The 25559-nt window shown below is 59.6% G+C and overlaps 1 protein-coding gene across 1 annotated transcript in view; it reads left to right on the top strand.

Annotated features, from left to right (window-relative positions):
* LOC142485860 (cadherin-related family member 5-like) overlaps nt 1–25559 on the top strand; it is a 113922-nt gene that overhangs the window by 58047 nt on the left and 30316 nt on the right. The window contains exons 5-7 of the mRNA XM_075584572.1: nt 19953–20123; nt 21745–21835; nt 23805–23911. Coding sequence (XP_075440687.1) covers nt 19953–20123; nt 21745–21835; nt 23805–23911 — 369 coding nt within the window. The remainder of the gene's footprint in view (nt 1–19952; nt 20124–21744; nt 21836–23804; nt 23912–25559) is intronic.

Genomic DNA, 25559 nt, shown 5'->3' with positions numbered 1-25559 from the left:
GGTATACTGATGGATATGTATATACAGGGGTAGGTAGGTATACTGATGGATATGTATATACAGGGGTAGGTAGGTATACTAATGGATATGTATATACAGGGGTAGTTAGGTATACTGATAGATTTGTATATACAGGGGTAGGTAGGTATACTGATAGATATGTATATACAGGGATAGGTAGACTGATAGATATGTATATACAGGGGTAGGTAGACTGATAGATATGTATATACAGGGGTAGGTAGGTATACTAATGGATATGTATATACAGGGGTAGGTATACTGATGGATATGTATATACAGGGGTAGGTATACTAATGGAAATGTATATACAGGGGTAGGTATACTGATAGATATGTATATACAGGGGTAGGTAGACTGATGGATATGTATATACAGGGGTAGGTAGACTGATGGATATGTATATACAGGGGTAGGTAGGTAGACTGATGGATATGTATATACAGGGGTAGGTAGGTATACTTATAGATATGTATATACAGGGGTAGGTAGGTATACTGATGGATATGTCTATACAGGGGTAGGTAGGTATACTATATGTATATACAGGGGTAGGTAGACTGATGGATATGTATATACAGGGGTAGGTTTCCTCGCGGTGAGGAGGCCGTTATTCCCTCGCGGCGAGGAGGCCGTTATTCCCTCGCGGAGAGGAGGCCGTTATTCCCTCCCGGAGAGGAGGCCGTTATTCCCTCGCGGAGAGGAGGCCGTTATTCCCTCGCGGCGAGGAGGCCGTTATTCCCTCGCGGCGAGGAGGCCGTTATTCCCTCGCGGCGAGGAGGCCGTTATTCCCTCGCGGCGAGGAGGCCGTTATTCCCTCCCGGAGAGGAGACTGTTATTCCCTCGCGGTGAGGAGGCCGTTATTCCCTCGCGGTGAGGAGGCCGTTATTCCCTCACGGTGAGGAGACCGTTATTCCCTCGCGGCGAGGAGGCCGTTATTCCCTCGCGGCGAGGAGGCCGTTATTCCCTCGCGGCGAGGAGGCCGTTATTCCCTCGCGGAGAGGAGACCGTTATTCCCTCGCGGCGAGGAGACCGTTATTCCCTCGCGGCGAGGAGGCCGTTATTCCCTCGCGGCGAGGAGGCCGTTATTCCCTCGCGGCGAGGAGGCCGTTATTCCCTCGCGGCGAGGAGGCCGTTATTCCCTCGCGGTGAGGAGGCCGTTATTCCCTCGCGGCGAGGAGACCGTTATTCCCTCGCGGCGAGGAGGCCGTTATTCCCTCGCGGCGAGGAGGCCGTTATTCCCTCGCGGCGAGGAGGCCGTTATTCCCTCGCGGAGAGGAGGCCGTTATTCCCTCGCGGAGAGGAGACCGTTATTCCCTCGCGGAGAGGAGACCGTTATTCCCTCGCGGCGAGGAGGCCGTTATTCCCTCGCGGAGAGGAGGCCGTTATTCCCTCGCGGTGAGGAGGCCGTTATTCCCTCGCGGTGAGGAGGCCGTTATTCCCTCGCGGTGAGGAGGCCGTTATTCCCTCGCGGAGAGGAGTCCGTTATTCCCTCGCGGTGAGGAGGCCGTTATTCCCTCGCGGTGAGGAGGCCGTTATTCCCTCGCGGTGAGGAGGCCGTTATTCCCTCGCGGGGAGGAGGCCGTTATTCCCTCGCGGTGAGGAGGCCGTTATTCCCTCGCGGTGAGGAGGCCGTTATTCCCTCGCGGGGAGGAGGCCGTTATTCCCTCGCGGTGAGGAGGCCGTTATTCCCTCGCGGAGAGGAGGCCGTTATTCCCTCGCGGTGAGGAGGCCGTTATTACCTCGCGGTGAGGAGGCCGTTATTCCCTCGCGGTGAGGAGGCCGTTATTCCCTCCCGGAGAGGAGGCCGTTATTCCCTCGCGGAGAGGAGGCCGTTATTCCCTCGCGGGGAGGAGGCCGTTATTCCCTCGCGGAGAGGAGGCCGTTATTCCCTCGCGGTGAGGAGACCGTTATTCCCTCGCGGGGAGGAGGCCGTTATTCCCTCGCGGTGAGGAGACCGTTATTCCCTCGCGGTGAGGAGGCCGTTATTCCCTCGCGGCGAGGAGACCGTTATTCCCTCGCGGGGAGGAGACCGTTATTCCCTCGCGGGGAGGAGACCGTTATTCCCTCGCGGTGAGGAGACCGTTATTCCCTCGCGGTGAGGAGGCCGTTATTCCCTCGCGGTGAGGAGACCGTTATTCCCTCGCGGTGAGGAGACCGTTATTCCCTCGCGGAGAGGAGGCCGTTATTCCCTCGCGGTGAGGAGACCGTTATTCCCTCGCGGTGAGGAGACCGTTATTCCCTCGCGGTGAGGAGGCCGTTATTCCCTCGCGGCGAGGAGACCGTTATTCCCTCGCGGAGAGGAGGCCGTTATTCCCTCGCGGTGAGGAGGCCGTTATTCCCTCGCGGTGAGGAGGCCGTTATTCCCTCGCGGGGAGGAGGCCGTTATTCCCTCGCGGCGAGAAGGCCGTTATTCCCTCGCGGCGAGGAGGCCGTTATTCCCTCGCGGTGAGGAGGCCGTTATTCCCTCGCGGTGAGGAGGCCGTTATTCCCTCGCGGTGAGGAGGCCGTTATTCCCTCGCGGGGAGGAGGCCGTTATTCCCTCGCGGCGAGGAGGCCGTTATTCCCTTGCGGCGAGGAGGCCGTTATTCCCTCGCGGCGAGGAGGCCGTTATTCCCTCGCGGGGAGGAGACCGTTATTCCCTCGCGGTGAGGAGACCGTTATTCCCTCGCGGAGAGGAGGCCGTTATTCCCTCGCGGCGAGGAGACCGTTATTCCCTCGCGGTGAGGAGGCCGTTATTCCCTCGCGGTGAGCGGGCCGTTATTCCCTCGCGGAGAGGAGACCGTTATTCCCTCGCGGTGAGGAGACCGTTATTCCCTCGCGGTGAGGAGACTGTTATTCCCTCGCGGAGAGGAGGCCGTTATTCCCTCGCGGAGAGGAGGCCGTTATTCCCTCGCGGCGAGGAGACCGTTATTCCCTCGCGGAGAGGAGACCGTTATTCCCTCGCGGTGAGGAGGCCGTTATTCCCTCGCGGAGAGGAGGCCGTTATTCCCTCGCGGTGAGGAGGCCGTTATTCCCTCGCGGCGAGGAGGCCGTTATTCCCTCGCGGTGAGGAGGCCGTTATTCCCTCGCGGTGAGGAGGCCGTTATTCCCTCGCGGTGAGGAGGCCGTTATTCCCTCGCGGCGAGGAGGCCGTTATTCCCTCGCGGTGAGGAGGCTGTTATTCCCTCGCGGCGAGGAGGCCGTTATTCCCTCGCGGTGAGGAGGCCGTTATTCCCTCGCGGCGAGGAGGCCGTTATTCCCTCGTGGAGAGGAGACCGTTATTCCCTCGCGGTGAGGAGCCCGTTATTCCCTCGCGGTGAGGAGGCCGTTATTCCCTCCCGGAGAGGAGGCCGTTATTCCCTCGCGGCGAGGAGGCCGTTATTCCCTCGCGGTGAGGAGGCCGTTATTCCCTCGCGGTGAGGAGGCCGTTATTCCCTCGCGGTGAGGAGGCCGTTATTCCCTCGCGGTGAGGAGGCCGTTATTCCCTCGCGGGGAGGAGGCCGTTATTCCCTCGCGGCGAGGAGGCCGTTATTCCCTCGCGGGGAGGAGACCGTTATTCCCTCGCGGTGAGGAGGCCGTTATTCCCTCGCGGCGAGGAGGCCGTTATTCCCTCGCGGAGAGGAGACCGTTATTCCCTCGCGGCGAGGAGGCCGTTATTCCCTCGCAGAGAGGAGACCGTTATTCCCTCGCGGTGAGGAGGCCGTTATTCCCTCGCGGTGAGCGGGCCGTTATTCCCTCGCGGAGAGGAGACCGTTATTCCCTCGCGGTGAGGAGACCGTTATTCCCTCGCGGTGAGGAGACTGTTATTCCCTCGCTGTGAGGAGACCGTTATTCCCTCGCGGTGAGGAGGCCGTTATTCCCTCGCGGGGAGGAGACCGTTATTCCCTCGCGGTGAGGAGACCGTTATTCCCTCGCGGTGAGGAGGCCGTTATTCCCTCGCGGTGAGGAGACCGTTATTCCCTCGCGGTGAGGAGACCGTTATTCCCTCGCGGAGAGGAGGCCGTTATTCCCTCGCGGTGAGGAGACCGTTATTCCCTCGCGGTGAGGAGACCATTATTCCCTCGCGGTGAGGAGGCCGTTATTCCCTCGCGGCGAGGAGACCGTTATTCCCTCGCGGAGAGGAGGCCGTTATTCCCTCGCGGTGAGGAGGCCGTTATTCCCTCGCGGTGAGGAGGCCGTTATTCCCTCGCGGGGAGGAGGCCGTTATTCCCTCGCGGCGAGAAGGCCGTTATTCCCTCGCGGCGAGGAGGCCGTTATTCCCTCGCGGTGAGGAGGCCGTTATTCCCTCGCGGTGAGGAGGCCGTTATTCCCTCGCGGTGAGGAGGCCGTTATTCCCTCGCGGGGAGGAGGCCGTTATTCCCTCGCGGCGAGGAGGCCGTTATTCCCTCGCGGCGAGGAGGCCGTTATTCCCTCGCGGCGAGGAGGCCGTTATTCCCTCGCGGGGAGGAGACCGTTATTCCCTCGCGGTGAGGAGACCGTTATTCCCTCGCGGAGAGGAGGCCGTTATTCCCTCGCGGCGAGGAGACCGTTATTCCCTCGCGGTGAGGAGGCCGTTATTCCCTCGCGGTGAGCGGGCCGTTATTCCCTCGCGGAGAGGAGACCGTTATTCCCTCGCGGTGAGGAGACCGTTATTCCCTCGCGGTGAGGAGACTGTTATTCCCTCGCGGAGAGGAGGCCGTTATTCCCTCGCGGTGAGGAGGCCGTTATTCCCTCGCGGCGAGGAGACCGTTATTCCCTCGCGGAGAGGAGACCGTTATTCCCTCGCGGTGAGGAGGCCGTTATTCCCTCGCGGAGAGGAGGCCCTTATTCCCTCGCGGTGAGGAGGCCGTTATTCCCTCGCGGCGAGGAGGCCGTTATTCCCTCGCGGTGAGGAGGCCGTTATTCCCTCGCGGTGAGGAGGTCGTTATTCCCTCGCGGTGAGGAGGCCGTTATTCCCTCGCGGCGAGGAGGCCGTTATTCCCTCGCGGTGAGGAGGCTGTTATTCCCTCGCGGCGAGGAGGCCGTTATTCCCTCGCGGTGAGGAGGCCGTTATTCCCTCGCGGCGAGGAGGCCGTTATTTCCTCGTGGAGAGGAGACCGTTATTCCCTCGCGGTGAGGAGCCCGTTATTCCCTCGCGGTGAGGAGGCCGTTATTCCCTCCCGGAGAGGAGGCCGTTATTCCCTCGCGGTGAGGAGGCCGTTATTCCCTCGCGGTGAGGAGGCCGTTATTCCCTCGCGGTGAGGAGGCCGTTATTCCCTCGCGGTGAGGAGGCCGTTATTCCCTCGCGGAGAGGAGGCCGTTATTCCCTCGCGGGGAGGAGGCCGTTATTCCCTCGCGGAGAGGAGGCCGTTATTCCCTCGCGGTGAGGAGACCGTTATTCCCTCGCGGGGAGGAGGCCGTTATTCCCTCGCGGTGAGGAGACCGTTATTCCCTCGCGGTGAGGAGGCCGTTATTCCCTCGCGGCGAGGAGACCGTTATTCCCTCGCGGGGAGGAGACCGTTATTCCCTCGCGGGGAGGAGACCGTTATTCCCTCGCGGTGAGGAGACCGTTATTCCCTCGCGGTGAGGAGGCCGTTATTCCCTCGCGGTGAGGAGACCGTTATTCCCTCGCGGTGAGGAGACCGTTATTCCCTCGCGGAGAGGAGGCCGTTATTCCCTCGCGGTGAGGAGACCGTTATTCCCTCGCGGTGAGGAGACCGTTATTCCCTCGCGGTGAGGAGGCCGTTATTCCCTCGCGGCGAGGAGACCGTTATTCCCTCGCGGAGAGGAGGCCGTTATTCCCTCGCGGTGAGGAGGCCGTTATTCCCTCGCGGTGAGGAGGCCGTTATTCCCTCGCGGGGAGGAGGCCGTTATTCCCTCGCGGCGAGAAGGCCGTTATTCCCTCGCGGCGAGGAGGCCGTTATTCCCTCGCGGTGAGGAGGCCGTTATTCCCTCGCGGTGAGGAGGCCGTTATTCCCTCGCGGTGAGGAGGCCGTTATTCCCTCGCGGGGAGGAGGCCGTTATTCCCTCGCGGCGAGGAGGCCGTTATTCCCTTGCGGCGAGGAGGCCGTTATTCCCTCGCGGCGAGGAGGCCGTTATTCCCTCGCGGGGAGGAGACCGTTATTCCCTCGCGGTGAGGAGACCGTTATTCCCTCGCGGAGAGGAGGCCGTTATTCCCTCGCGGCGAGGAGACCGTTATTCCCTCGCGGTGAGGAGGCCGTTATTCCCTCGCGGTGAGCGGGCCGTTATTCCCTCGCGGAGAGGAGACCGTTATTCCCTCGCGGTGAGGAGACCGTTATTCCCTCGCGGTGAGGAGACTGTTATTCCCTCGCGGAGAGGAGGCCGTTATTCCCTCGCGGAGAGGAGGCCGTTATTCCCTCGCGGCGAGGAGACCGTTATTCCCTCGCGGAGAGGAGACCGTTATTCCCTCGCGGTGAGGAGGCCGTTATTCCCTCGCGGAGAGGAGGCCGTTATTCCCTCGCGGTGAGGAGGCCGTTATTCCCTCGCGGCGAGGAGGCCGTTATTCCCTCGCGGTGAGGAGGCCGTTATTCCCTCGCGGTGAGGAGGCCGTTATTCCCTCGCGGTGAGGAGGCCGTTATTCCCTCGCGGCGAGGAGGCCGTTATTCCCTCGCGGTGAGGAGGCTGTTATTCCCTCGCGGCGAGGAGGCCGTTATTCCCTCGCGGTGAGGAGGCCGTTATTCCCTCGCGGCGAGGAGGCCGTTATTCCCTCGTGGAGAGGAGACCGTTATTCCCTCGCGGTGAGGAGCCCGTTATTCCCTCGCGGTGAGGAGGCCGTTATTCCCTCCCGGAGAGGAGGCCGTTATTCCCTCGCGGCGAGGAGGCCGTTATTCCCTCGCGGTGAGGAGGCCGTTATTCCCTCGCGGTGAGGAGGCCGTTATTCCCTCGCGGTGAGGAGGCCGTTATTCCCTCGCGGTGAGGAGGCCGTTATTCCCTCGCGGGGAGGAGGCCGTTATTCCCTCGCGGCGAGGAGGCCGTTATTCCCTCGCGGGGAGGAGACCGTTATTCCCTCGCGGTGAGGAGGCCGTTATTCCCTCGCGGCGAGGAGGCCGTTATTCCCTCGCGGAGAGGAGACCGTTATTCCCTCGCGGCGAGGAGGCCGTTATTCCCTCGCAGAGAGGAGACCGTTATTCCCTCGCGGTGAGGAGGCCGTTATTCCCTCGCGGTGAGCGGGCCGTTATTCCCTCGCGGAGAGGAGACCGTTATTCCCTCGCGGTGAGGAGACCGTTATTCCCTCGCGGTGAGGAGACTGTTATTCCCTCGCTGTGAGGAGACCGTTATTCCCTCGCGGTGAGGAGGCCGTTATTCCCTCGCGGGGAGGAGACCGTTATTCCCTCGCGGTGAGGAGACCGTTATTCCCTCGCGGTGAGGAGGCCGTTATTCCCTCGCGGTGAGGAGACCGTTATTCCCTCGCGGTGAGGAGACCGTTATTCCCTCGCGGAGAGGAGGCCGTTATTCCCTCGCGGTGAGGAGACCGTTATTCCCTCGCGGTGAGGAGACCATTATTCCCTCGCGGTGAGGAGGCCGTTATTCCCTCGCGGCGAGGAGACCGTTATTCCCTCGCGGAGAGGAGGCCGTTATTCCCTCGCGGTGAGGAGGCCGTTATTCCCTCGCGGTGAGGAGGCCGTTATTCCCTCGCGGGGAGGAGGCCGTTATTCCCTCGCGGCGAGAAGGCCGTTATTCCCTCGCGGCGAGGAGGCCGTTATTCCCTCGCGGTGAGGAGGCCGTTATTCCCTCGCGGTGAGGAGGCCGTTATTCCCTCGCGGTGAGGAGGCCGTTATTCCCTCGCGGGGAGGAGGCCGTTATTCCCTCGCGGCGAGGAGGCCGTTATTCCCTCGCGGCGAGGAGGCCGTTATTCCCTCGCGGCGAGGAGGCCGTTATTCCCTCGCGGGGAGGAGACCGTTATTCCCTCGCGGTGAGGAGACCGTTATTCCCTCGCGGAGAGGAGGCCGTTATTCCCTCGCGGCGAGGAGACCGTTATTCCCTCGCGGTGAGGAGGCCGTTATTCCCTCGCGGTGAGCGGGCCGTTATTCCCTCGCGGAGAGGAGACCGTTATTCCCTCGCGGTGAGGAGACCGTTATTCCCTCGCGGTGAGGAGACTGTTATTCCCTGGCGGAGAGGAGGCCGTTATTCCCTCGCGGTGAGGAGGCCGTTATTCCCTCGCGGCGAGGAGACCGTTATTCCCTCGCGGAGAGGAGACCGTTATTCCCTCGCGGTGAGGAGGCCGTTATTCCCTCGCGGAGAGGAGGCCCTTATTCCCTCGCGGTGAGGAGGCCGTTATTCCCTCGCGGCGAGGAGGCCGTTATTCCCTCGCGGTGAGGAGGCCGTTATTCCCTCGCGGTGAGGAGGTCGTTATTCCCTCGCGGTGAGGAGGCCGTTATTCCCTCGCGGCGAGGAGGCCGTTATTCCCTCGCGGTGAGGAGGCTGTTATTCCCTCGCGGCGAGGAGGCCGTTATTCCCTCGCGGTGAGGAGGCCGTTATTCCCTCGCGGCGAGGAGGCCGTTATTTCCTCGTGGAGAGGAGACCGTTATTCCCTCGCGGTGAGGAGCCCGTTATTCCCTCGCGGTGAGGAGGCCGTTATTCCCTCCCGGAGAGGAGGCCGTTATTCCCTCGCGGTGAGGAGGCCGTTATTCCCTCGCGGTGAGGAGGCCGTTATTCCCTCGCGGTGAGGAGGCCGTTATTCCCTCGCGGTGAGGAGGCCGTTATTCCCTCGCGGGGAGGAGGCCGTTATTCCCTCGCGGCGAGGAGGCCGTTATTCCCTCGCGGGGAGGAGACCGTTATTCCCTCGCGGTGAGGAGGCCGTTATTCCCTCGCGGCGAGGAGGCCGTTATTCCCTCGCGGAGAGGAGACCGTTATTCCCTCGCGGCGAGGAGGCCGTTATTCCCTCGCGGAGAGGAGACCGTTATTCCCTCGCGGTGAGGAGGCCGTTATTCCCTCGCGGTGAGGAGGCCGTTATTCCCTCGCGGTGAGGAGGCCGTTATTCCCTCGCGGCGAGGAGGCCGTTATTCCCTCGCGGTGAGGAGGCCGTTATTCCCTCGCGACGAGGAGACCGTTATTCCCTCGCGGAGAGGAGGCCGTTATTCCCTCGCGGTGAGGAGGCCGTTATTCCCTCGCGGTGAGGAGGCCGTTATTCCCTCGCGGGGAGGAGGCCGTTATTCCCTCGCGGTGAGAAGGCCGTTATTCCCTCGCGGCGAGGAGGCCGTTATTCCCTCGCGGTGAGGAGGCCGTTATTCCCTCGCGGTGAGGAGGCCGTTATTCCCTCGCGGTGAGGAGGCCGTTATTCCCTCGCGGGGAGGAGGCCGTTATTCCCTCGCAGCGAGGAGGCCGTTATTCCCTCGCGGCGAGGAGGCCGTTATTCCCTCGCGGCGAGGAGGCCGTTATTCCCTCGCGGGGAGGAGACCGTTATTCCCTCGCGGTGAGGAGACCGTTATTCCCTCGCGGAGAGGAGGCCGTTATTCCCTCGCGGCGAGGAGGCCGTTATTCCCTCGCGGAGAGGAGGCCGTTATTCCCTCGCGGGGAGGAGACCGTTATTCCCTCGCGGTGAGGAGGCCGTTATTCCCTCGCGGTGAGGAGACCGTTATTCCCTCGCGGGGAGGAGGCCGTTATTCCCTCGCGGAGAGGAGGCCGTTATTCCCTCGCGGCGAGGAGGCCGTTATTCCCTCGCGGAGAGGAGGCCGTTATTCCCTCGCGGAGAGGAGGCCGTTATTCCCTCGCGGAGAGGAGGCCGTTATTCCCTCGCGGGGAGGAGACCGTTATTCCCTCGCGGTGAGGAGGCCGTTATTCCCTCGCGGTGAGGAGACCGTTATTCCCTCGCGGGGAGGAGGCCGTTATTCCCTCGCGGAGAGGAGACCGTTATTCCCTCGCGGTGAGGAGGCCGTTATTCCCTCGCGGTGAGGAGGCCGTTATTCCCTCGCGGTGAGGAGACCGTTATTCCCTCACGGTGAGGAGGCCGTTATTCCCTCGCGGAGAGGAGGCCGTTATTCCCTCGCGGTGAGGAGGCCGTTATTCCCTCGCGGCGAGGAGGCCGTTATTCCCTCGCGGAGAGGAGACCGTTATTCCCTCGCGGTGAGGAGGCCGTTATACACTCGCGGTGAGCGGGCCGTTATTCCCTCGCGGGGAGGAGACCGTTATTCCCTCGCGGCGAGGAGACCGTTATTCCCTCGCGGGGAGGAGACCGTTATTCCCTCGCGGCGAGGAGACCGTTATTCCCTCGCGGTGAGGAGACCGTTATTCCCTCGCGGAGAGGAGGCCGTTATTCCCTCGCGGTGAGGAGACCGTTATTCCCTCGCGGTGAGGAGGCCGTTATTCCCTCGCGGTGAGCGGGCCGTTATTCCCTCGCGGGGAGGAGACCGTTATTCCCTCGCGGAGAGGAGACCGTTATTCCCTCGCGGTGAGGAGGCCGTTATTCCCTCGCGGTGAGGAGACCGTTATTCCCTCGCGGCGAGGAGGCCGTTATTCCCTCGCGGCGAGGAGGCCGTTATTCCCTCGCGGCGAGGAGGCCGTTATTCCCTCCCGGAGAGGAGACTGTTATTCCCTCGCGGTGAGGAGGCCGTTATTCCCTCGCGGTGAGGAGGCCGTTATTCCCTCGCGGCGAGGAGGCCGTTATTCCCTCGCGGAGAGGAGGCCGTTATTCCCTCCCGGAGAGGAGGCCGTTATTCCCTCGCGGAGAGGAGGCCGTTATTCCCTCGCGGCGAGGAGGCCGTTATTCCCTCGCGGCGAGGAGGCCGTTATTCCCTCGCGGCGAGGAGGCCGTTATTCCCTCGCGGCGAGGAGGCCGTTATTCCCTCCCGGAGAGGAGACTGTTATTCCCTCGCGGTGAGGAGGCCGTTATTCCCTCGCGGTGAGGAGGCCGTTATTCCCTCGCGGTGAGGAGACCGTTATTCCCTCGCGGCGAGGAGGCCGTTATTCCCTCGCGGCGAGGAGGCCGTTATTCCCTCGCGGCGAGGAGGCCGTTATTCCCTCGCGGCGAGGGGGCCGTTATTCCCTCGCGGCGAGGAGGCCGTTATTCCCTCGCGGCGAGGAGGCCGTTATTCCCTCGCGGCGAGGAGGCCGTTATTCCCTCCCGGAGAGGAGACTGTTATTCCCTCGCGGTGAGGAGGCCGTTATTCCCTCGCGGTGAGGAGGCCGTTATTCCCTCGCGGCGAGGAGGCCGTTATTCCCTCGCGGAGAGGAGGCCGTTATTCCCTCCCGGAGAGGAGGCCGTTATTCCCTCGCGGAGAGGAGGCCGTTATTCCCTCGCGGCGAGGAGGCCGTTATTCCCTCGCGGCGAGGAGGCCGTTATTCCCTCGCGGCGAGGAGGCCGTTATTCCCTCGCGGCGAGGAGGCCGTTATTCCCTCCCGGAGAGGAGACTGTTATTCCCTCGCGGTGAGGAGGCCGTTATTCCCTCGCGGTGAGGAGGCCGTTATTCCCTCGCGGTGAGGAGACCGTTATTCCCTCGCGGCGAGGAGGCCGTTATTCCCTCGCGGCGAGGAGGCCGTTATTCCCTCGCGGCGAGGAGGCCGTTATTCCCTCGCGGAGAGGAGACCGTTATTCCCTCGCGGCGAGGAGACCGTTATTCCCTCGCGGCGAGGAGGCCGTTATTCCCTCGCGGCGAGGAGGCCGTTATTCCCTCGCGGTGAGGAGGCCGTGATTCCCTCGCGGCGAGGAGGCCGTTATTCCCTCGCGGTGAGGAGGCCGTTATTCCCTCGCGGCGAGGAGACCGTTATTCCCTCGCGGCGAGGAGGCCGTTATTCCCTCGCGGCGAGGAGGCCGTTATTCCCTCGCGGCGAGGAGGCCGTTATTCCCTCGCGGAGAGGAGGCCGTTATTCCCTCGCGGAGAGGAGACCGTTATTCCCTCGCGGAGAGGAGACCGTTATTCCCTCGCGGCGAGGAGGCCGTTATTCCCTCGCGGAGAGGAGGCCGTTATTCCCTCGCGGTGAGGAGGCCGTTATTCCCTCGCGGTGAGGAGGCCGTTATTCCCTCGCGGTGAGGAGGCCGTTATTCCCTCGCGGAGAGGAGTCCGTTATTCCCTCGCGGTGAGGAGGCCGTTATTCCCTCGCGGTGAGGAGGCCGTTATTCCCTCGCGGTGAGGAGGCCGTTATTCCCTCGCGGGGAGGAGGCCGTTATTCCCTCGCGGTGAGGAGGCCGTTATTCCCTCGCGGTGAGGAGGCCGTTATTCCCTCGCGGGGAGGAGGCCGTTATTCCCTCGCGGTGAGGAGGCCGTTATTCCCTCGCGGAGAGGAGGCCGTTATTCCCTCGCGGTGAGGAGGCCGTTATTACCTCGCGGTGAGGAGGCCGTTATTCCCTCGCGGTGAGGAGGCCGTTATTCCCTCCCGGAGAGGAGGCCGTTATTCCCTCGCGGAGAGGAGGCCGTTATTCCCTCGCGGGGAGGAGGCCGTTATTCCCTCGCGGAGAGGAGGCCGTTATTCCCTCGCGGTGAGGAGACCGTTATTCCCTCGCGGGGAGGAGGCCGTTATTCCCTCGCGGTGAGGAGACCGTTATTCCCTCGCGGTGAGGAGGCCGTTATTCCCTCGCGGCGAGGAGACCGTTATTCCCTCGCGGGGAGGAGACCGTTATTCCCTCGCGGGGAGGAGACCGTTATTCCCTCGCGGTGAGGAGACCGTTATTCCCTCGCGGTGAGGAGGCCGTTATTCCCTCGCGGTGAGGAGACCGTTATTCCCTCGCGGTGAGGAGACCGTTATTCCCTCGCGGAGAGGAGGCCGTTATTCCCTCGCGGTGAGGAGACCGTTATTCCCTCGCGGTGAGGAGACCGTTATTCCCTCGCGGTGAGGAGGCCGTTATTCCCTCGCGGCGAGGAGACCGTTATTCCCTCGCGGAGAGGAGGCCGTTATTCCCTCGCGGTGAGGAGGCCGTTATTCCCTCGCGGTGAGGAGGCCGTTATTCCCTCGCGGGGAGGAGGCCGTTATTCCCTCGCGGCGAGAAGGCCGTTATTCCCTCGCGGCGAGGAGGCCGTTATTCCCTCGCGGTGAGGAGGCCGTTATTCCCTCGCGGTGAGGAGGCCGTTATTCCCTCGCGGTGAGGAGGCCGTTATTCCCTCGCGGGGAGGAGGCCGTTATTCCCTCGCGGCGAGGAGGCCGTTATTCCCTCGCGGCGAGGAGGCCGTTATTCCCTCGCGGCGAGGAGGCCGTTATTCCCTCGCGGGGAGGAGACCGTTATTCCCTCGCGGTGAGGAGACCGTTATTCCCTCGCGGAGAGGAGGCCGTTATTCCCTCGCGGCGAGGAGACCGTTATTCCCTCGCGGTGAGGAGGCCGTTATTCCCTCGCGGTGAGCGGGGCCGTTATTCCCTCGCGGAGAGGAGACCGTTATTCCCTCGCGGTGAGGAGACCGTTATTCCCTCGCGGTGAGGAGACTGTTATTCCCTCGCGGAGAGGAGGCCGTTATTCCCTCGCGGTGAGGAGGCCGTTATTCCCTCGCGGCGAGGAGACCGTTATTCCCTCGCGGAGAGGAGACCGTTATTCCCTCGCGGTGAGGAGGCCGTTATTCCCTCGCGGAGAGGAGGCCGTTATTCCCTCGCGGTGAGGAGGCCGTTATTCCCTCGCGGCGAGGAGGCCGTTATTCCCTCGCGGTGAGGAGGCCGTTATTCCCTCGCGGTGAGGAGGCCGTTATTCCCTCGCGGTGAGGAGGCCGTTATTCCCTCGCGGCGAGGAGGCCGTTATTCCCTCGCGGTGAGGAGGCTGTTATTCCCTCGCGGCGAGGAGGCCGTTATTCCCTCGCGGTGAGGAGGCCGTTATTCCCTCGCGGCGAGGAGGCCGTTATTCCCTCGTGGAGAGGAGACCGTTATTCCCTCGCGGTGAGGAGCCCGTTATTCCCTCGCGGTGAGGAGGCCGTTATTCCCTCCCGGAGAGGAGGCCGTTATTCCCTCGCGGCGAGGAGGCCGTTATTCCCTCGCGGTGAGGAGGCCGTTATTCCCTCGCGGTGAGGAGGCCGTTATTCCCTCGCGGTGAGGAGGCCGTTATTCCCTCGCGGTGAGGAGGCCGTTATTCCCTCGCGGGGAGGAGGCCGTTATTCCCTCGCGGCGAGGAGGCCGTTATTCCCTCGCGGGGAGGAGACCGTTATTCCCTCGCCGTGAGGAGGCCGTTATTCCCTCGCGGCGAGGAGGCCGTTATTCCCTCGCGGAGAGGAGACCGTTATTCCCTCGCGGCGAGGAGGCCGTTATTCCCTCGCGGTGAGCGGGGCCGTTATTCCCTCGCGGAGAGGAGACCGTTATTCCCTCGCGGTGAGGAGACCGTTATTCCCTCGCGGTGAGGAGACTGTTATTCCCTCGCGGTGAGGAGACCGTTATTCCCTCGCGGTGAGGAGGCCGTTATTCCCTCGCGGGGAGGAGACCGTTATTCCCTCGCGGTGAGGAGACCGTTATTCCCTCGCGGTGAGGAGGCCGTTATTCCCTCGCGGTGAGGAGACCGTTATTCCCTCGCGGTGAGGAGACCGTTATTCCCTCGCGGAGAGGAGGCCGTTATTCCCTCGCGGTGAGGAGACCGTTATTCCCTCGCGGTGAGGAGACCATTATTCCCTCGCGGTGAGGAGGCCGTTATTCCCTCGCGGCGAGGAGACCGTTATTCCCTCGCGGAGAGGAGGCCGTTATTCCCTCGCGGTGAGGAGGCCGTTATTCCCTCGCGGTGAGGAGGCCGTTATTCCCTCGCGGGGAGGAGGCCGTTATTCCCTCGCGGCGAGAAGGCCGTTATTCCCTCGCGGCGAGGAGGCCGTTATTCCCTCGCGGTGAGGAGGCCGTTATTCCCTCGCGGTGAGGAGGCCGTTATTCCCTCGCGGTGAGGAGGCCGTTATTCCCTCGCGGGGAGGAGGCCGTTATTCCCTCGCGGCGAGGAGGCCGTTATTCCCTCGCGGCGAGGAGGCCGTTATTCCCTCGCGGCGAGGAGGCCGTTATTCCCTCGCGGGGAGGAGACCGTTATTCCCTCGCGGTGAGGAGACCGTTATTCCCTCGCGGAGAGGAGGCCGTTATTCCCTCGCGGCGAGGAGACCGTTATTCCCTCGCGGTGAGGAGGCCGTTATTCCCTCGCGGTGAGCGGGCCGTTATTCCCTCGCGGAGAGGAGACCGTTATTCCCTCACGGTGAGGAGACCGTTATTCCCTCGCGGTGAGGAGACTGTTATTCCCTCGCGGAGAGGAGGCCGTTATTCCCTCGCGGCGAGGAGACCGTTATTCCCTCGCGGAGAGGAGACCGTTATTCCCTCGCGGTGAGGAGGCCGTTATTCCCTCGCGGAGAGGAGGCCCTTATTCCCTCGCGGTGAGGAGGCCGTTATTCCCTCGCGGCGAGGAGGCCGTTATTCCCTCGCGGTGAGGAGGCCGTTATTCCCTCGCGGTGAGGAGGTCGTTATTCCCTCGCGGTGAGGAGGCCGTTATTCCCTCGCGGCGAGGAGGCCGTTATTCCCTCGCGGTGAGGAGGCTGTTATTCCCTCGCGGCGAGGAGGCCGTTATTCCCTCGCGGTGAGGAGGCCGTTATTCCCTCGCGGCGAGGAGGCCGTTATTTCCTCGTGGAGAGGAGACCGTTATTCCCTCGCGGTGAGGAGCCCGTTATTCCCTCGCGGTGAGGAGGCCGTTATTCCCTCCCGGAGAGGAGGCCGTTATTCCCTCGCGGTGAGGAGGCCGTTATTCCCTCGCGGTGAGGAGGCCGTTATTCCCTCGCGGTGAGGAGGCCGTTATTCCCTCGCGGTGAGGAGGCCGTTATTCCCTCGCGGGGAGGAGGCCGTTATTCCCTCGCGGCGAGGAGGCCGTTATTCCCTCGCGGGGAGGAGACCGTTATTCCCTCGCGGTGAGGAGGCCGTTATTCCCTCGCGGCGAGGAGGCCGTTATTCCCTCGCGGAGAGGAGACCGTTATTCCCTCGCGGCGAGGAGGCCGTTATTCCCTCGCGGAGAGGAGACCGTTATTCCCTCGCGGTGAGGAGGCCGTTATTCCCTCGCGGTGAGGAGGCCGTTATTCCCTCGCGGTGAGGAGGCCGTTATTCCCTCGCGGCGAGGAGGCCGTTATTCCCTCGCGGTGAGGAGGCCGTTATTCCCTCGCGGCGAGGAGACCGTTATTCCCTCGCGGAGAGGAGGCCGTTATTCCCTCGCGGTGAGGAGGCCGTTATTCCCTCGCGGTGAGGAGGCCGTTATTCCCTCGCGGGGAGGAGGCCGTTATTCCCTCGCGGTGAGAAGGCCGTTATTCCCTCGCGGCGAGGAGGCCGTTATTCCCTCGCGGTGAGGAGGCCGTTATTCCCTCGCGGTGAGGAGGCCGTTATTCCCTCGCGGTGAGGAGGCCGTTATTCCCTCGCGGGGAGGAGGCCGTTATTCCCTCGCAGCGAGGAGGCCGTTATTCCCTCGCGGCGAGGAGGCCGTTATTCCCTCGCGGCGAGGAGGCCGTTATTCCCTCGCGGGGAGGAGACCGTTATTCCCTCGCGGTGAGGAGACCGTTATTCCCTCGCGGAGAGGAGGCCGTTATTCCCTCGCGGCGAGGAGGCCGTTATTCCCTCGCGGAGAGGAGGCCGTTATTCCCTCGCGGGGAGGAGACCGTTATTCCCTCGCGGTGAGGAGGCCGTTATTCCCTCGCGGTGAGGAGACCGTTATTCCCTCGCGGGGAGGAGGCCGTTATTCCCTCGCGGAGAGGAGGCCGTTATTCCCTCGCGGCGAGGAGGCCGTTATTCCCTCGCGGAGAGGAGGCCGTTATTCCCTCGCGGAGAGGAGGCCGTTATTCCCTCGCGGAGAGGAGGCCGTTATTCCCTCGCGGGGAGGAGACCGTTATTCCCTCGCGGTGAGGAGGCCGTTATTCCCTCGCGGTGAGGAGACCGTTATTCCCTCGCGGGGAGGAGGCCGTTATTCCCTCGCGGAGAGGAGACCGTTATTCCCTCGCGGTGAGGAGGCCGTTATTCCCTCGCGGTGAGGAGGCCGTTATTCCCTCGCGGTGAGGAGACCGTTATTCCCTCACGGTGAGGAGGCCGTTATTCCCTCGCGGAGAGGAGGCCGTTATTCCCTCGCGGTGAGGAGGCCGTTATTCCCTCGCGGCGAGGAGGCCGTTATTCCCTCGCGGAGAGGAGACCGTTATTCCCTCGCGGTGAGGAGGCCGTTATACACTCGCGGTGAGCGGGCCGTTATTCCCTCGCGGGGAGGAGACCGTTATTCCCTCGCGGCGAGGAGACCGTTATTCCCTCGCGGGGAGGAGACCGTTATTCCCTCGCGGCGAGGAGACCGTTATTCCCTCGCGGTGAGGAGACCGTTATTCCCTCGCGGAGAGGAGGCCGTTATTCCCTCGCGGTGAGGAGACCGTTATTCCCTCGCGGTGAGGAGGCCGTTATTCCCTCGCGGTGAGCGGGCCGTTATTCCCTCGCGGGGAGGAGACCGTTATTCCCTCGCGGAGAGGAGACCGTTATTCCCTCGCGGTGAGGAGGCCGTTATTCCCTCGCGGTGAGGAGACCGTTATTCCCTCGCGGGGAGGAGGCCGTTATTCCCTCGCGGAGAGGAGACCGTTATTCCCTCGCGGTGAGGAGGCCGTTATTCCCTCGCGGTGAGGAGGCCGTTATTCCCTCGCGGTGAGGAGACCGTTATTCCCTCGCGGTGAGGAGGCCGTTATTCCCTCGCGGAGAGGAGGCCGTTATTCCCTCGCGGTGAGGAGGCCGTTATTCCCTCGCGGCGAGGAGGCCGTTATTCCCTCGCGGCGAGGAGGCCGTTATTCCCTCGCGGAGAGGAGACCGTTATTCCCTCGCGGTGAGGAGGCCGTTATTCCCTCGCGGTGAGCGGGCCGTTATTCCCTCGCGGGGAGGAGACCGTTATTCCCTCGCGGCGAGGAGACCATTATTCCCTCGCGGGGAGGAGACCGTTATTCCCTCGCGGCGAGGAGACCGTTATTCCCTCGCGGTGAGGAGACCGTTATTCCCTCGCGGAGAGGAGGCCGTTATTCCCTCGCGGTGAGGAGACCGTTATTCCCTCGCGGTGAGGAGGCCGTTATTCCCTCGCGGTGAGCGGGCCGTTATTCCCTCGCGGGGAGGAGACCGTTATTCCCTCGCGGAGAGGAGACCGTTATTCCCTCGCGGAGAGGAGGCCGTTATTCCCTCGCGGGGAGGAGGCCGTTATTCCCTCGCGGTGAGGAGGCCGTTATTCCCTCGCGGGGAGGAGGCCGTTATTCCCTCGCGGCGAGGAGGCCGTTATTCCCTCGCGGGGAGGAGGCCGTTATTCCCTCGCGGTGAGGAGGCCGTTATTCCCTCGCAGTGAGGAGGCCGTTATTCCCTCGCGGGAAGGAGGCCGTTATTCCCTCGCGGCGAGGAGGCCGTTATTCCCTCGCGGCGAGGAGGCCGTTATTCCCTCGCGGGGAGGAGACCGTTATTCCCTCGCGGTGAGGAGGCCGTTATTCCCTCGCGGTGAGGAGACCGTTATTCCCTCGCGGGGAGGAGGCCGTTATTCCCTCGCGGTGAGGAGACCGTTATTCCCTCGCGGTGAGGAGGCCGTTATTCCCTCGCGGCGAGGAGGCCGTTATTCCCTCGCGGTGAGGAGACCGTTATTCCCTCGCGGTGAGGAGACCGTTATTCCCTCGCGGGGAGGAGACCGTTATTCCCTCGCGGTGAGGAGGCCGTTATTCCCTCGCGGTGAGGAGGCCGTTATTCCCTCGCGGAGAGGAGGCCGTTATTCCCTCGCGGAGAGGAGACCGTTATTCCCTCGCGGGGAGGAGGCCGTTATTCCCTCGCGGTGAGGAGACCGTTATTCCCTCGCGGTGAGGAGGCCGTTATTCCCTCGCGGGGAGGAGACCGTTATTCCCTCGCGGAGAGGAGACCGTTATTCCCTCGCGGAGAGGAGGCCGTTATTCCCTCGCGGTGAGGAGGCCGTTATTCCCTCGCGGTGAGGAGGCCGTTATTCCCTCGCGGAGAGGAGACTGTTATTCCCTCGCGGAGAGGAGGCCGTTATTCCCTCGCGGTGAGGAGGCCGTTATTCCCTCGCGGTGAGGAGGCCGTTATTCCCTCGCGGTGAGGAGACCGTTATTCCCTCGCGGCGAGGAGGCCGTTATTCCCTCGCGGTGAGGAGACCGTTATTCCCTCGCGGGGAGGAGACCGTTATTCCCTCGCGGAGAGGAGGCCGTTATTCCCTCGCGGCGAGGAGGCCGTTATTCCCTCGCGGCGAGGAGGCCGTTATTCCCTCGCGGCGAGGAGGCCGTTATTCCCTCGCGGTGAGGAGGCCGTTATTCCCTCGCGGGGAGGAGACCGTTATTCCCTCGCGGCGAGGAGGCCGTTATTCCCTCGCGGCGAGGAGGCCGTTATTCCCTCGCGGTGAGGAGACCGTTATTCCCTCGCGGTGAGGAGGCCGTTATTCCCTCGCGGTGAGGAGGCCGTTATTCCCTCGCGGAGAGGAGGCCGTTATTCCCTCGCGGAGAGGAGACCGTTATTCCCTCGCGGGGAGGAGACCGTTATTCCCTCGCGGAGAGGAGGCCGTTATTCCCTCGCGGTGAGGAGGCCGTTATTCCCTCGCGGTGAGGAGGCCGTTATTCCCTCGCGGTGAGGAGGCCGTTATTCCCTCGCCGTCTTTCATTTCAGTTTACATTTTAATTAAAAAAATTAGCTGGTGACTCCTGCTAGTTATTCTAACTTCCTCCGCTCCACCAAGCAGCACAGAGAGACTTTCCATGCGGACTTCAAAGGGTATTATCAGAAATATTATCTCGTCTTTGAGGTTTACTAATTTCACCACTGAACCATTCTTGTCCCAAATGAAGCAGTGTGGAATAAAAGGGATCACACAGCCTGAATGGGAGGGGGTGGCAGCCATATTAATATTGGTTTTGGACTCATTTCTTATTAATAAAGTACTCTGTTAGCGGAGATAAAACAAGCGGGGTTAATAGCCGCTTTCCTGTGCAGTATGAGGACAAAATCTTTATTAAAGAAACCTTTTACCTAGCTGCGTGTCACGGTCAGTGAGTGTGACTGAGTATAACACTGCGCCCAGCACTGTATGTGGATATACGGTTGCCTCATATGTCAGTGCTGTGTATGACTCTTAGGAGATGACCACCAGGGAGCGTCAGCGCACCTCGGCGAGGGTCCGGGTCAGCGTGCTGGACGGCGATGACCAATATCCGCAGTTCCTTCCGTGTCACTTCATGTCACACGACGGTCTCCGTGTCTGCGTGAGTCCCACTTACCTGGCGAATATCACAGAGGGCGAGGAGCAGGTAGGTATCCCAAAGCACAGGGGGTGGGGGAGGGGATAATAAAACATGGGCATTATAATACAGCGGGGGGCACTATAATACAGCGGGGGAGGCGCTATAATACAGCAGAGGGCGTAACAGGACGGGAGTGAGGTGAGGGGTCAGAGGGGTGATATCCTGGTTATATGGAGGTGTGACGGAGCGGCCTGTAGGCGAGGCCAGATAAGAGTCCACACATGCATTTCTGGGTAAACCATAATGAGGTTTTATTCTCCACAAAAACAACTAAAACATTGGGGCTTCTGCCCCTTTAAGGCAAAACATAAATCATAAATGAAACACCTATTCCCTTTAGGGAAACTAAATAAACATTACTCCGGCCCTTTCTAACTGGGCCGCTAGCTAAGCTGGTTACCAACCCCATAACATATATAACAGTACAAAGACCAGGGAACAATATAGAAAGTCTTATCTGTGCGTTCTGGTCCGGCATCTCCGATTTCTCCAGGCACTTTAAGATGCAGACGGTGAAGTCCTACTGCTCCCAGTAAGTCTTTTGCCCTATCCACGCAGGCTTCTCTGCTGTGTGGGGCTTTTGGTTCCCCACTGTTGCCAGGCAAAACCCTCTGAACAAGCCTGGATCCCTGCGGGCAGGAGCTCTGTTATCTGTGTTCTTCAACAGACTCTGAAAAGCAGCTACTTCCTGCCTTTTATCCCCTGTTCAATCAGGAGTTTTACTCATCACCTGCAATAAACCCGACACCAGTACAGACTCCTGCCCTGTAAAGGGAGTTTAACTCCTCACCTGCAATAAACCCGACACCAGTACAGTCTCCTGCCCTGTACAGGGAGTTTAACTCCTCACCTGCAATAAACCCGACACCAGTACAGACTCCTGCCCTGTACAGGGAGTTTAACTCCTCACCTGCAATAAACCCGACACCAGTACAGACTCCTGCCCTGTACAGGGAGTTTAACTCCTTGACTCCCTTACAGGAGGATGGATATCAGGGCAATTACCAGTAGTCTGTAATGGGTAGCGGCTGTGGTCATCATATCGATATGACAGACTCAGGGACAGAGACACTAATGTCACACGCTGTCCCCCCTGCCGCAGAGTGACACTGGGACCTGTTCACTGGTATTGTCCTGACTTATTTGTTCGAATATTTTAAATTAACCCATTCCTTACAGCACTCGCTGAACGGCCTCCTATCTAATTAGTGACACGTCACATGGCTCTGCCACCCTCACCTCTGATACCTCTCACGGTGACACATCACCTGGCTCTGCCACCCTCACCTATGATATCTCTCACGGTGACACATCACCTGGCTCTGCCACCCTCACCTCTGATACCTCTCACGGTGACACATCACCTGGCTCTGCCACCCTCACCTCTGATACCTCTCACGGTGACACATCACCTGGCTCTGCCACCCTCACCTCTGATACCTCTCACGGTGACACATCACCTGGCTCTGCCACCCTCACCTCTGATACCTCTCACGGTGACACATCACCTGGCTCTGCCACCCTCACCTCTGATACCTCTCACGGTGACACATCACCTGGCTCTGCCACCCTCACCTCTGATACCTCTCACGGTGACACGTCCCCTGGCTCCTCTCTCCTCTGCTAGATGGGGCATCTGGTGTTCTCTCCGGGGCCGATCTTTGCTGAGGACGGTGACAGAGGAATAATGGCCCCAATCGCCTACTCTCTACTGTCAGGTACAAGGAAAAGCAAACTAACAGCCAGGAGATACTGCACAGCACCTATATACCCATATACCCACTCTCTATATAACCCATATACCCACTCCCTATATATCCCATATACCCACTCTATATATATCCCATATACCCACTCCTTATATATCCCATATACGACCTCCCTATGTATCCCATAAACCCACCCCCTATATATCCCATATACCCACTCCCTATATCTCCTCCTATACATCCAGTATACCCACACACTATAGCTCCTCCTATACCTCTCATATACCTACTCCCTATATCTCCACCTATATATCCCATATAACTCCTCCTATTTCCCCATATAACTGTTCCCTTTAACTCCTCCTATTTCTCCATTATAACTGCTCCCTATAACTCCTCCCATTACCCCATATAACCCCTCCCTATAACTCCTCCTATTACACCAAATAATGGCTCTCAATAACTCCTCCTATTTCCCCATATAACCTCTCCCTATAACTCCTCCTATTTCCCCATATAACCACTCCTATAACTCCTCCTATTTCCTCATATAACCACTCCCTATAACTCCTCCTATTACCCCATATAACCACTCCCTATAACTCCTCCTATTACCCCATGTAACCACTCCCTATAACTCCTCCTATTACCTCATATAACCACTCCCTATAACTCCTCCTATTACCTCATATAAACGCTCCCTATAACTCCTCCTATTACCCCATATAAACGCTCCCTATAACTCCTCCTATTACCCCATATAAACGCTCCCTATAACTCCTATTGTAGGGTTGTGGTGCAGTGACAGAGCTGTGTGTATGAGTGTGTGTGCGCATGTGTTTGTATATATATATATACTAGCTGAGAGACCCGGCGTTGCCCGGGATGTAAATGTGTAATAGGTATTATTATGTATAAATCGTGGGCTCCAGGAGCTGAAGGTGATCTCCCGCGCTATAACTTATTACCTCTCCCCCCAGTAAGGTCACGCACCAGGCAGGAGGTATATTGCAAAACAGGAACGGGTTTATTACTACACTCTGCAGTAACAGTTAATCAGCAGTCTTCTGCCGGATACAGTCTGTCAGGTCAGCTATCACTGGATGATGGTCCCTGGACCGTCACTACAGGCCAAGGGCACCCGCAGCCGTCCTAGCTCTTCCCCACCTCCCTAGCGGAGGCAGACGTATGATCACACTCACTCCTCCCCGCAGGGAAGAGGAATAGAGCAGGCCCAATATGCAGCCTCTCCAATGTGTGACCTGCCTTCCTCAAGTGGGGGAAGACACGGCAGAGGCTGGGCAGTGTCTGCCATTAAGTACAGCCAGGAGGTGGGCACCAGGTCTGTCCCAGGATTGGGCAATCTCAAACCTGCTGTACCCGCCTCCTCTGACACTCAGGGGCAGCACCAGTGAAGGGGGAAACCCCATACCAACTACTGGCAACCTGATAGTACAAGGGTTTACCGCCAGCCCATTGGCAGAATAGTAGTTGGGGGGGTGGGGGGAGCCTGCTACATATATGTGTGTGTGTGTGTGTGTGTGTGTGTGTGTGTGTGTGTGTGTGTGTGTGTGTGTGTGTGTGTGTGTGTGTGTGTGTGTGTGTGTTTGTGTGTATATGTATGTGTGTGTGTATTTGTATATTTGTGTGTGTGTTCGTGCATGCGCACGTGTGTGTTTGTTTGTATATATGTGTGTGTGTGTGTGTTTGTGTATATTTATGTATGTATGTGTACTGTATGTGTGTGTGTATTTGTATATATGTGTGTGTGTGTGTGTGTGTGTATTTGTATATATGTGTGTGTGTGTGTGTGTGTGTGTGTGTGTGTGTGTGTGTGTGAGTGTATATATGTATGTATGTATGTATGTATGTGTGTGTGTGTATTTGTATATTTGTTTGTGTGTTTGTTTGTATATATGTGTGTGTGTGTGTGTGTGTTTGTGTTGTTGTTCCTCAGCTTTCCTTTTCTTCTATTCAGGTCCTGACAGTGAGCGGTTCCAGATAGACAATGTGACGGGCTGTGTCACCCTGACACCGTCCGTGGGGAGCAGACTCGGCGCCTCCATCCTCACCCTCAGGGTCATGGTGAATACTCACACTGGGTAGATCATTAGTGCTGCTTTCAGTTCTGGAACCTGTAGGGGTCAGTATATGCCTGGAGACTAGTAGCGTATATGACTGGGGGGGTCAGTATATGACTGGGGGGTCAGTATATGACTGGGGTCAATATATGACTGGGGGTGTCAGTATATGACTGGGAGTCAGTATATGACTGGGGGTGTCAGTATATGACTGGGGGGGTCAGTATATGACTGGGAGTCAGTATATGACTGGGGGTGTCAGTATATGACTGGGGGTGTCAGTATATGACTGGGGGTGTCAGTATATGACTGGGGGGTCAGTATATGACGGGGTCAGTATATGACTGGGGTCAGTATATGACTGGGGTTGTCAGTATATGACTGGGAGTCAGTATATGACGGGGTGTCAGTATATGACTGGGAGTCAGTATATGACTGGGAGTCAGTATATGACTGGGGGTGTCAGTATATGACTGGGGGGGGTCAGTATATGACTGGGAGTCAGTATATGACTGGGGGTGTCAGTATATGACTGGGGGGGTCAGTATATGACTGGGAGTCAGTATATGACTGGGGGTGTCAGTATATGACTGGGGGTGTCAGTATATGACTGGGGGGTCAGTATATGACGGGGTCAGTATATGACTGGGGTTGTCAGTATATGACTGGGAGTCAGTATATGACGGGGTGTCAGTATATGACTGGGGGTGTCAGTATATGACTGGGAGTTAGTATATGACTGGGGGGACAGTATATGACTGGGGGGACAGTATATGACTGGGGGGACAGTATATGACTGGGGGTGTCAGTATATGACTGGGGGTGTCAGTATATGACTGGGGGAGTCAGTATATGACTGGGGGGTCAGTATATGACTGGGGGTCTGTATATGACTGGAGACTAGTAGAGTATATGACTGGGGGAGTCAGTATATGACGGGGTGTCAGTATATGACTGGGGGTCAGTATATGACGGGGTCAGTATATGACTGGGGGGTCAGTATATGACTGGGGGTGTCAGTGTATGACTGGGGGTGTCAGTGTATGACTGGGGGAGTCAGTATATGACTGGGGGGACAGTATATGACTGGGGGTGTCAGTATATGACTGGGGGGGCAGTATATGATGGGGTCAGTGTATGACTGGGGGTCAGTATATGACTGGGGTGTCAGTATATGACTAGGGGGTCAGTATATGACGGGGTGTCAGTATATGACTGGGGGGACAGTATATGACTGGGGGAGTCAGTATATGACTGGGGGGACAGTATATGACTGGAGTGTCAGTATATGACTGGGGGGTCAGTATATGACTGGGGGGTCAGTATATGACTGGGGTGTCAGTAAATGACGGGGTGTCAGTAAATGACTGGGGGACAGTATATGACTGGGGGAGTCAGTATATGACTGGGGGTCAGTATATGACGGGTCAGTATATGACTGGGGGTGTCAGTATATGACTGGGGGTGTCAGTATATGACGGGGTGTCAGTATATGACTGGGGGGGTCAGTATATGACTGGGAGTCAGTATATGACTGGGGGGACAGTATATGACTGGGGTGTCAGTATATGACTGGGGGTGTCAGTATATGACTGGGGGAGTCAGTATATGACTGGGGGGTCAGTATATGACTGGGGGTCTGTATATGACTG

Source organism: Ascaphus truei, unplaced genomic scaffold (genome assembly GCF_040206685.1).
Source record: "Ascaphus truei isolate aAscTru1 unplaced genomic scaffold, aAscTru1.hap1 HAP1_SCAFFOLD_653, whole genome shotgun sequence".
NCBI classification, from domain to species: Eukaryota; Metazoa; Chordata; class Amphibia; order Anura; family Ascaphidae; genus Ascaphus; species Ascaphus truei.
This window is presented reverse-complemented; position numbering and strand designations above follow the sequence as displayed.